The sequence below is a fragment of the Leopardus geoffroyi genome, chromosome D1 (genome assembly GCF_018350155.1).
Source record: "Leopardus geoffroyi isolate Oge1 chromosome D1, O.geoffroyi_Oge1_pat1.0, whole genome shotgun sequence".
Taxonomy (NCBI): Eukaryota; Metazoa; Chordata; class Mammalia; order Carnivora; family Felidae; genus Leopardus; species Leopardus geoffroyi.
In genome coordinates this window covers 6,629,281-6,641,713 of record NC_059329.1, presented here as the reverse complement: position 1 = coordinate 6,641,713, position 12,433 = coordinate 6,629,281, and the positions used below count along the sequence as shown (strand labels likewise).

General features: G+C 38.2%; 1 protein-coding gene across 1 annotated transcript in view; it reads left to right on the top strand.

Moving 5' to 3' along the window:
• LOC123600608 (protein NPAT) overlaps nt 1-12,433 on the top strand; it is a 52,945-nt gene that overhangs the window by 15,930 nt on the left and 24,582 nt on the right. Inside the window, exons 2-6 of the mRNA XM_045482695.1 lie at nt 2,134-2,252; nt 6,387-6,447; nt 8,459-8,531; nt 10,062-10,102; nt 11,377-11,601. Coding sequence (XP_045338651.1) covers nt 2,134-2,252; nt 6,387-6,447; nt 8,459-8,531; nt 10,062-10,102; nt 11,377-11,601 — 519 coding nt within the window. The remainder of the gene's footprint in view (nt 1-2,133; nt 2,253-6,386; nt 6,448-8,458; nt 8,532-10,061; nt 10,103-11,376; nt 11,602-12,433) is intronic.

Here is a 12,433-nt window from a genome sequence, read left to right as displayed (position 1 = left end):
GCTTCAGTAGTCGCTGTGAACTGCTGCCTGAACTAATTCTGTAAGGTCTATAGTCTTTAAATTTATATCCTATGATTGGAGAATGATTTTTTTCATTTTTTAAATTTATTTTTTTTAATGTGTATTTATTTTTGAGAGAGAGAGAGAGGGAGAGCCAGAGCTTGAGCAGGGGAGGTCCAGAGACAGCGAGAGACACAGAAATCGAAGCAGGCTCCAGGCTCTGAGCTGTCAGCCCAGAGCCCAACGCGGGGCTCGAACTCACAAGCTGTGAGATCATGACCTGAGCTGAAGTTGGACGCTTAACCGGCTAAGCCCCCGAAGCGCCCCCATCCCCTTGCCTTTTTTTTCATTTTTTAAATGCTTGCTGTCAGTTAGTCTCCCTTTGTTTACCAAGGGGCTGTGTGTATATTGGGCACACTTCAACATTCAGCTAAACCATTGACGACTCTGCCTGAGCTTTCACTTCCTGCTTCCGCAGAGCCTTACCTAGTAAGCCAGAGGCGAGGGCTTGGGGCCTTGTCACGTATATTCTGAGTATGCACGTTGCCCTACAGTTGCACGTGGCCTCCTACTATCTCAGGAATATATCCTAGCTTTTCATAGCCTGCCATGTACTCTTGATGCCCCAGCTTTTTTTTTCCTTTTAACTTTTTTGAGTTAGCTTGTTTGTCCTACTCTTCTGTCACAGGCAGCTGTAGTGTTTAGCAATTCGTGCCGGTAGTTTTAAGCAAACATCTTAAAGAAGTTTCTTTGCACTGGGTAAATTCGGATTCATCTCAGAGACAAGCCATGCAACCAGAATTTTACAGGGAATTTTCACAGAGATCACATTATGACAATTTCTGGAAATGAGTCTTTGGAAAAATTCCAGCATATCTAGCCCCTCCATTGGCTGCTAGGCTGTTTGTTTTAATTGTGATTGCAGGCTATTGACTTTCAAGTATATATTGCTCAGCTAGGGAGATGATCATGGGAATAGAGCTAGTTTAAGTGCCAAGATGTTCATTATACGTGATGTTCATCTATTTTTCTTAAATGCTCTCAAAACTTTGATTATATTCAGAGTTTTGTGACCTTTTTTTAATAATTTGTGCTAGCGTTCTCATTTCTTTTATGGACGAGAGGATTTTTAGAGGTCCTTATGTTGCCATTCCTACTGAAACTGCTAAGATTTTAGAAATTTAAACTGAGAGATACAGGAAGTGATGGAAGGGCTTTACACATGATCAAAGGGCTTTACACAAGGGTTTAATTTCACCAGCTTTGATCCACAAGTCAAGGCAAGTGTGATGTTTTATACATGAAGCACCTTAGTTCTGCAGAATATAAGTGATTTTTTTTGCCCTATATTCACAATGCTTATTTTAACAGAATGGAAGAAGAACCTGGTCTCCCAGGATCCTATCCAATGTTCTTTCTGTACTATACTACCTTTTTTTAGTGGTTGGTAATGCTAAGAAACAAAACAGCAAGGATAGACTGACTGCTAGTCAGGTCATATGTGTGCAAGTACCAAACACTGATACGGAAGATTGTTCCATAAATGTTGGTTAGATGTAAATGCTAATAAAGTTCTTGTTGAAATAGTGTTTTGACTCCCAAAGGGCATAAATTAAAAATCAAAAGAGTGCCGTTCTTGCCTTTCTTGAAAAGTAGGTCTTTTGTTCATTTTTCTCTTAAACCAGTAGGCAAATAAGTGAAATGTACGAGTAAGTAGCAATTTTAGGAGAATGTAGTATTTTTTGATAAGCCAGTAAGTTAATTTATACTCTATGCCATCCTTGTGAGTATGGAGTTCATGGAGTAGAAGAACATTTATCATTTCCTTATTAGTTCTCCTGTTATTTATCATTATTTTATTCTCTTCTAAGCATTACTGGGTGTTGGTTGCTGTTTATCAGACACCTTATATTTCTCGTTTACCTGGAGTTTTTTCCATCAAACAGCCATCTATTCTATGAAGACTACTTTGTACTGAAGCCCATACTGGTGGTTCTGGGCAAGGCTGCAGAATCCCAGCACATTCTACCTAAGGGTTCATTTGTGATATGAAACTGCTGTAGCATTTCAACAGCATTTTGGTAAAAATAGAGAAGCTTACTGGCATCACCTAAACTTCTGTTTTTCATTTAGGTTACTTGCAACAGGAAAACCTCACTTCTACCTGCCAGACTTTTATTTTGGAAAGTTCAAATTTAAAAGAATATGCCGAACATTGTACAGATGAAGGTTTTATCCCAGCCTGCTTACTGGTGAGTGATGTGTTCCTTACAGGAAATATTTCCTCACTGGCCAACATGAGAGACTGTAAACACAGTCTTAAAATCAGCTCGTTAGCAGTATCAGAATTCGTAAAGATTTGAGAGTATTCATGCATGAGTTGGAAAGACCCAGAGAAGGCCAACTCTTCTTTTCACACATTTATTTCACACAATTACAACTTTGCCTCTAAGAATCAGTTTCAAAATGACTCTCTCATTTCTAATTAATCCCACTACTGTTTGTCTTGAGGCTCACTTGTTTTCTGCTTGCTATGGACTAAAATATTTGTGTCCCTCAAGATGCATATGTTGAAACCCCATCACCAGTGTGATGCTATTTGGTAGTGGGATCTTTGAGAATTAATTAGGTTTAGATTGGGTCATGAGGTTGGGCCCCATGTGTTGTGATTATTGCCTTCGTAAGAAGTGGAAAAGAGAGATCTCTCTCCTTGAATAAGCACAGAGGCGATGTCTAGAAGCCAGGAAGGTGGCCCTCACCAGGAACTGAATTGGCTGGCACCTTGACCTTGGACTCGCTGGCCTCCAGAATAAGAAATGCCTATTATTTAAGCCACCTGCTATATAGTGTCTTACAGTTAACCAATTTTTTCCTGCATCTGGTTGCTTACTTTAGATAAATAAAAAACAGGTATTTTGTTATCTTTGTTGTCACTTCAGCTGTGCTGACAGCTCAGAGCCTGGAGCCTACTTCATATTCTGTGTCTCCTTCTGTCTCTGCCTCTCCCCTGCTCACAGTCTGTCTCTGTCTCTGTCTCTCTCTCTCTCTCAAAAATAAATAAACATTAAAAAAAAAAAAAAGATTACTAGACCAACAGAGCATCATTGGGAATACAGTGGGTGTATTTTGTAACCACGTTGACATAGTATTTTGTTAATTTATTTTAAACATGCCTCCTTAGATTCATTTCAGCTGTCACAAACAACATTCTTTTCTGTGGAGGAAACCTGAAAAGACAAGTAAAACTGCTAGAGAATATCAAAGATAGTGCATTCATTTAAGATGTCCATTCTCCCCATTTTGATCTATAGATTCATTACAATTAAAATCCCCATAAGCATTTTTATAGATAGCAACAAGCTGATTTCTAAATTTCATGTGGAAAAGCAAAGGGACTAGAATACTCCAAACTGTTCTTAAAAAGGATAAGTCGGAAGAGTCCTGTTACTTAATTGTAAGACTTATTAATGAGTTCTGGTCATCATGATCCGGTGATGTTAGGGAGAGTTTTGGCACCTACATCAGTGGAACAGAATAGAGCCCAGTGCAGACCCATGCAAAACTGATTTGTGATTGAAGTACAAAGGGAATTCACTGGAGATGGTAATTTATCAACAAATGGAGATAGAGCAATAATCATGCAGATTCAAAAAAAGATTCTCTACACATACATCATACAAAGACTACCAAAATGGATAATAGACCAAATGTACAACATAGAACTATAAGACTTTTCAGGAGAAAATTTATGTTAACTTGGATTTGATGATGAGTTTTAAGTATGACACCGATAAAAAGGAAAAATTGATAAATTAAACTTCCTAAAAATTTAAAAATTTTGCTGTACAATAGACTGTTCAAAGAATGACCAACCATAGGCTGGAAAAAAAAAAAATTACATTATCAGTTATGTGATAAAGGATTTGTACCCACAACGCCCTTTTAAAAACTATTAAAATTTTTTTTAATGAAATTATTTTGGGGGTGCCTGGGGGGCTCAGTTGGTTAAGCATCCTACTCTTGATCTCGGCTCAGGTCATGATCTCATGGTTCGTGAGTTCGAGCCCCACATCAGGCTCTGTGCTGACAGCTCAGAGTCTGGAGCCTGCTTCGGATTCTGTGTCTCTCTCTCTGTCTTTCTGCCCCTCCCTTGCTCTTACTCTGTCTCTTTCTCTGTCTCTCTCAAAAATAAACATTAAAAAAAAAAAAAAAAAACCTCTTTAAAAAGAAAATCTCTTTATTTTTTTAAAAATTTTTTTAATGTTTGGGGCGCCTGGGTGGCGCAGTCGGTTAAGCGTCCGACTTCAGCCAGGTCACGATCTCGCGGTCCGTGAGTTCGAGCCCCGCGTCAGGTTCTGGGCTGATGGCTCAGAGCCTGGAGCCTGTTTCCAATTCTGTGTCTCCCTCTCTCTCTGCCCCTCCCCCATTCATGCTCTGTCTCTCTCTGTCCCCCAAAAAAAATAAATAAACGTTGAAAAAAAAATTTTTTTTTTTTTTTAAATAAATTTTTTTTAATGTTTATTTTTGGGGAAGACAGAGAGAGAGTGTGAGTGAGTGGGGGAGGGGCAGAGAGAGAGACACACACACACAGAATCTGAAGCAGGCTCCAGGCTCTGAGCTGTCAGCACAGAGCCCCATGCTGGTCTCGAACTCATGAGCCGTGAGATCATGACCTGAGCCGAAGTCGGGCACTCAACCAACTGAGCCACCCAGGTGCCCCAAAAAAGAAAATCTTTTTAAAGGGCAAGGGATCTGAAGATGGCAATAAGCTAATTTAAAAACTCCAAATCATTTGTCATTGGGAAAATGCAAATTAATACTCTAAAGAGATACCAACAGGGGTGCGTCTGTGGCTCAGTCCGTAAAGCCTCTGACTTCGCCTCAGGTCATGATCTCACCGCTTGTGAGTTTGAGCCTCACGGGGGCTCGATGCTAACAGCTCAGAGCCTGGAGTCTGCTCCCAATTCTGTGTCCCTCGCTCACTCTGCCCCTTCCCCGCTCATCGTCTGTCTCTCTCTCTCTCAAGAATAAGTGAAACATTCAGAAAAAGAGAGAGATACCAGCATATATATATTAGAATGGCTACTGTAAAGAACAGTTTAAAAACTGTCAGATCATTAGCAGTAATGGTGCAAAACAGCAGGAACTCACATTTATTGCTGCTGAGAATGTAAAATCATACAACCACTTTGAAAAACAAATTGGCCGTTGTTTATAAAGGTAAACATGTGTTCCCCATGTGACCCAGCACTCATACACCCAGATACTTAATCCAAGTAAATTGAAAAACATGTTCACACAAAAGCCTGCACACTAATGTTTATCTGTGATGGTCAAAAACTGAAAACAACCAAGCTGTCCTTTAGCCAGTAAACAGATAAACTGTGGTACAGCCATAGAGGGAATACTACTAAACAACAAAAAGCAAACATGCTGTTGACTCAAAAAGCGTGAATGAATCTTAAATAAATCCCTCTGAGTTCTACTAAATTAGCCATTCTCAACAAATAATGAAAATGTAATGTAGATAATGGGAGCCAGGTTTCTCTGTGAGAAAGAACATACAAATAAGATTAAGAATGGTCGCGGGGGTGGGGCACCTGGCTGACTCAGTGGGTTAGGTGACCAACTTTGACTCAGGTCATGGTCTCACAGTTTGTGGGTTCAAGCCCCACTTCAGGCTCTGTGCTGACAGCTCATAGCCTCTAGCCTGCTTCGGATTCTGTGTCTCCCTGTCTCTGCCCCTTCCCCACTCTTGTGCACTCACATTTCTCTCTCTCTCTCTCTCTCTTTCTCTCAAAAATTAATATTTTAAAAAGAATTTTTTTTCAAAGAAACGGCAGATTAGGAGTGGGTCCTTACAGTTTTAAAACTTAGGTGACTGGATCCCTCCCTTGCAGCTGAAAACTGCTTTTTTGCCTTTGGACTATCTTAACTAAAAAACATAGTCTTAGTGTCTTATTCAAACAGACAAGGTCGTTGGGGTGCCTCGGTGGCTCAGTCAGTTAAGCTTCCGGCTTGGGCTCAGGTCATGGTCTTATGGTTCATGAGTTTGAACCACACGTCAGGCTCTGCACTGATGGTGCGGAGCTTGCTTCGGATTCTCTCTCTCCCTCTCTCTCCCTCTGCCTCTCCCCTGCTCACTCTTCACTGTCTCTCTCAAAATAAATAAATAAAATTTTTTAAAAATTTCAAACAGGCAATTTTCTCGACTCGTGGAAGATTTGATGCAACTCCTAACTTAAGTGACTCTTTATTTTTGATAACTTGTTCTTCACCCCCATCAAAAAATCCAGGTCTTTTATAATGTTATATAGACGTTCTATGGTGGAAGATTATTGGCAGTGTTGCACAATTTTTGTAATGCTTGATTTTTTTCTTTTCAGTCCTTGTTTGGAAAAAACTTGACAACAATTCTGAATGAATATGTAGCTATGAAAGCAAAAGGTAAGAATTCAAGTTCAGGGATTCTTTTTATCTAATTTTTAAGTAGAAATAATTTTTAAAGGATATTAATGCCTCTTGCAAATCAAAAGAAAACTTTTCAAAAAACAAAACAAAGCAAAAAACTTATCTCCATTACAATGAGAGAAGTTTTACTGGGAAATACCTAATTAAAAAGTTTGCATTTATATTGAGAAATTGTAAAAATCTGAATGCTGATGAATGTAACAAAATAAATTTTGTAAAAAATAAAACTCCTAAATGTAGGTCTCTGCCTTGATGAACAGCATTGCTACGTGTTAGAGAATTTCAAGATAACATTTTAAGTCCTTTGTAGTCTAAATCTGGACACAGGACCCAGTCATAAAATTCTGATTTATATTAACCAGAATATAAATTAATACTTACCTAAATTAATATTTTAAGGGGAAAGTTAAAATTGTTTTATTCTCTAATATTATTTTTGTAGCTCAGAACATTAACAAGAATTACCATAAAACAATAGCATTGAAAAAAAGGAAAGATGCTTCATGTTTATTGAGTATTTGTCTGTAGGCAGCTTTGTGCTAGATGCTTTCATATGTTTTGTAAACAGTCCTTAAACTAACCCAGTAAGAGGTATTTATTGTTAAAATCCATTTTTATTGTTAAGATCCCAGGAAACTGAGAATTAAGCCAAACAACTTTTCCCAGATCGCAGCCCAGAAACTACAGAGAGTAATATTAAATTTTTTTTAAATGTTATGTTTGTTTATTTTGAGACAGAATGAGTGTGAGCTCTGGAGGGACAGAGAGTTGGGGGGAGAGGGAGAATCCCAAGCAGGCTCCGTGCTGCCAGCACAGAGCCTGAAGCAGGACTTGATCCCACAAATCGTCAGATCATGACCTGAGCCAAAATAAAGAGCCTGATACCTAACCAACTGAGCCACCCAGGTGCCCCTCTACAGGAATTTTTACAGTGTAAATAACGTCAAAAACTATGTGCTGTTGCAATATGAACGTTTAATCCCATTTTTATGTTGGGTAGCTTTCTCTGGTTTGAGTTTTTTGTAAGTATATGGTAAAGATTTTAAATATCCTGTAAGTTCCCCAACACCGTGGACTTTAGGAGCATATCCTAAAAAAAAAAAAAAAAATCAGTTCTCAGGAATTTTACCTGTAACTCTTAAGTATAGTAAGCGGTGGTGCCTTTTTTTTTTTTTTTTAACGTTTATTTATTTTTGAGATAGAGACAGAGCATGAATGGGGGAGGGTCAGAGAGAGGGAGACACAGAATCTGAAACAGGCTCCAGGCTCTGAGCTGTCAGCACAGAGCCCAACGCGAGGCTCGAACTCATGGACCACGAGATCATGACCTGAGCCGAAGTTGGCCGCTTAACCGACTGAGCCACCCAGGCGCCCCAAGCGGTGGTGCTTTTATTGAGGGGTTGCTGACCAACCACAGTAATTTGGACATGAAAAAATTGGTTGTGGAAAAATAATTTCCACACTCACAGGAGTTTGCATAACCTTTATGAAATTTGTTATAAATCACATTATTTTAATTCACTTTGAAATGTCACATGTTGTCAAATAGAACAGATTTAAGATAGTTTGTCCTTTTGGGGGCACCTGGCTGGCTCAGTCTGTGGAGCATGTGACTCTCGATGTCAGGGTTGTGAGCTCACCATGTTGGGTGTAGAGATTATTTAAAATTTTTTAAAAATCTTTAAAAAAAAAAAAAAGGAAATAAAATAGTTTGTCTTTTATTTAATACAAAGAAGATATAAAATCGTTCTTAAAAAGCTTCAGAGACTTTACAGATGTCCATTTCCACTCATTGCGTCGGATAGTCAGTGGATTGAGAAAAGAAAGACGTAGAGCTTTGCAGGTCATTTTACAAAGTAGGCTTATTTCCTAGTTTCCAACATAAGGTCAACAGTTGAGAGAAAAGGTTTTTTCCTTGTTGATTTTGTGACCAAATTAAGTGATGAATTTTCTTCAGCCATGTTCATTAACTTTTCTTCTTCCCTAGAAACATCAAATGATGTTCCAGCAATTATGTCATCTCTGTGGAAGAAGTTAGACCATACGCTTTCCCAGATCAGGTAATAAATAAAAAGCCTGTATAGTAAAGTTATCAGAAGATGCATGATGATTTGGGAATGCAAACACGTGCAGAAGGCTCTTCAGATTTAAATCTTCTTATGACCCACACAGTGCACTTCTGTAATACTGATCTAATTTTAAATTTACTGCAGAGGTTATGGATATTCCTGTTTTTTATTGGAATAATTTGAAATAAAATACGTATTTAACAAAATGTTTAGAAATAAGGAAATTGAGACTTACACATGTTTAATGATATTCCCAAAGTCCCTTAGCAATTTAGAGGCAGCTCTCTGGGTACACTATAAATCTAATCCAGCCTTGTGTGAATTTCTTTCACAGTTGAATCTTCATTACTCATGCAAAGAATTGATGTGTTGAATTCGTGCCTCATTGGTTCTTCCCCTGTAAAGAAACAAGCCTAAATAAAATGCTACTTGTGGAATCTTCTAATTTTGGAATTTTCTCATGGTACTAATATGCACCTTTTACCGAGGTCATGGCCATGTAATGCCCTACTGGTAAACAGCTCTTACCTAACTTTAGAGTGTAGTATAAAAACAGTTTCTTACCCTTTCTCCCAGAGAAAGTGGAACATTCAGCATAAATGCAGCAGGGGGCTTCATTTCCTTCCCAGTTTAAACTGCTGAAATGGCTTCAAATGCTTTCTGTCTAACTCTGTCACATCTTATTTGGTTCTTTTACTTTTATTCCCCCTTTCTTGACTTTTTTCTCCCCTTTCAAATAATCTTGAAAGACATTCACAATTTAATTAGCACCTATAAATATTTATAAGTTACTGAGATGTTTTGTTGAGATGCTACATAAAAATAAAAGGCTCTTAGTCAAATATTCTCCAAGATTGGTGTGTGTGTGTTATTAAAAATGCCTTTTCAATTTAGTAAGTTTTATTGCTCTTTTTCATAGAGACTAATTTAACAGATTTCCCAGGAAGAGAGCAGTGTCTGTGATTGGGTAACCAGTTCGTAATAAAAGGAGAATCACCTTATACTGTGAATTTTCTTATATGTTTGCTTTCCTGGTTGTTTTCCTTCTTTGTTAGACACTGGATAAAATAGTTTTATAAGTAGTAAATTTGTTAAAAGCAGGATATTCTTTGAAATTAACTTCGGGATTCTGACATATTTATGTACGGAGTCCTATGTGAAATGAAGAATTTCTTTGTGAAGGTATCACTGTAGTGATAAAAGGTAATTAATAACTACAGAATTTTATCTATGGCTTCCTTAAATACATAGACTTCCTAAAGTCAAGTCGAATTCTTAATGGGATGTCAGAGTTCTCTAACGCTTACCGCATTGGATAAAAACTTGATTATTAAAATTCGGTGTGTGTGAGTGTGTTAACATGCCACCATTCTAAAGCAAGTAAGATTGGTCACCCTCAAAAAACTGTGCGTATCTTTTTTATCTGAGAGAGGTCTATTATCTTTTAATTCAGTTTACTTCAGGTCTGACTGTTAATAAACTAGACCGTATCTTTTAACATCTAACTCTTTTATTTGTTAGGAGCATGCAAAGTTCCCCAGGGTTTGTTGCCAGTCAGAGAGGTAGGTATTCAGCTTTATAAATAATGTTTAGCATTAATTCAGACTTAAAATGTCAAATTTATGCTAAGTATATATTTTGTTTAAACTACCGCTCTTTGGGGCACCTGGGTGGCTCAGTCGGTTAAGTGTCCGACTTCGGCTCAGGTCATGATCTTGCACTCCGTGAGTTTGAGCCCCGCGTCGGGCTCTGTGCTGACAGGTCAGAGCCTGGAGCCTGTTACAGATTCTGTGTCTCCCTCTCTCTCTGACCCTCCCCTGTTCATGCTCTGTCTCTCCCTGTCTCAAAAGTAAATAAACGTTAAAAAAAAAAAAAATTTTTTTAACTACTGCTCTTTGAAGTACGGTTATTACCATAATAGGAAATTATATTGTAGAAAAGACCATTTGAAGTACTCCCTGTTTTTTTTATTGACTCTAATGTATTCATGTCTTTAATTCTCATTTCATTGGTTTGTTTCTTAATCTGTAGAGGTGTTATCAGTATGAATTACTAAAGAAATATACTCATAGATTTATAAACTTTGTGTATACAGTTGACCCTTGAATCACACTGCTTTGAACTGGGTGGGTTCACTTATTCACAATTTTTTTCTGTAAATAAATACAGTACAGGAATATAAATGTATCTTCGCTTCCAATGACTTTGTTAATCACATGTTTTCTTCTCTAAGGCTACTTTGTTGTAAGACTACAGTATAATATAACATACAGAATGTGTGTTCAATTGTTGGTTATCGGTAAGGCTTCTGGTCACCAGTAGGCTATCAGTAGTTAAAGTCTGGGGGGAGGGGCGCCTGGGTGGCTCAGTCGGTTAAGCGTCTGACTTCGGCTCAGGTCACGATCTCACCATTCATGAGTTCGAGCCCCACGTCGGGTTCTGTGCTGACAGCTCAGAGCCTGGAGCCTGTTTCGGATTCTGTGTCTCCCTCGCTTTCTGCCCCTGCCCCCCTTGTGCTCTGTCTCTCTCTGTGTCAGAAATAAATAAACATTTAAAAAAAAAAAAGTCTGGGGGGAGTCAGAAGTTGTATTTGGATTTTTGACTGTGCAAAGGGTCGGTGCTCTTAACCCCTGTGTTGTTCAAGGGTCAACTGTATGCATTTTAGTTTGTTTCATACGAAATTAACACCTAAACTTAGTTGTTACTTTCAAGGGCTCTTTTTCAATCTATAGTTCTAACATGTTATTAAATAGTAGGATGTGTATCACATAGACTTGTTAAAATTGCCAGAGCACTCTGACACTGAGTTAATTTTTTAAATTCTCCTGTGTTGCAGTCCGAACAAGAAGTGGAATTGCAGAAATCAAAAGGCAGAGAAAGCTCGCGTCTCAAGCGGCTCCCGTCAATTCAGAGTTGCTGACTTTAGCGTATCTTTCAGGACAATGTCCTGCTACTACTTCAACAGCCACACAGCTTGTCCGGTCAGCTGGCCAGATTACAGCTCCTGTGAGGTCAAATTTTGTAGTGGTTAACCATTCACAGTCACAAGACACTGTGGCCAGTGAGTTTAAATTTTGTTCTCTGAGTTTTGTTTTTAATCACGTTGTGTAAATAGATGATATATTACTGTCTTTATAAATTGTAAAGTACTATAAACTGGAACAGACTTTGGGTAAGTTTGTCTTAAAGTGAGCATGTTGTTATACTTAGAAAACATTTTAATCTAGAATTCTTATCTCTATTCTGAGGTCCAACCTTGAACTTTCTTCTAATTCTCCGTTTTCTAGATTAATAGAAAAGACTTGTGTTATATTTGATTTTAAAAGTAATACACAGTAAATTTGACCGCCTCCTTATATTTGTTCATGCCAGTCTCCTAGAATGAACAGTGTTCTTCCATTTCACCTCTATCTTTATCTACATGTTGAAAATCATTCATATTCTGTGAATCTTAGAGCTGGAGGTACACTTAGAGATCGTCTAGTATAGCTTGCTTGTTGTGTACTTGAAATGGTTGAAAACACCTGATACTAAGGGGCGAAAAGCTATTTAATAACAGAGTTGGGATTAAAATTCAGATGCCAGTCTCACTTAGACAAGTTTTCTTTCTCTTCTGTGCAGCTGAAACTTACTGCCATCCATGACATCCTCTCTCATTTCCATCTCTTCTCCAACCTTTTTTACACCCCTGGGTAAAAACATGTAGTATATACACACTATAGTGTACACTTAGTTTACAATTCTTACACTTCCTCCAATCTGCCATGTTTTGTTGAGACTGTGCTGTACTTAATTGTAAAACGTGAAGTCAGACAATGGGGCGCCTCAGTGACTCAGTCAGTTGAGCGTCCAACTTTGGCTCAGGTCACGTCTCATGGTTCGTGGGTTCCAGC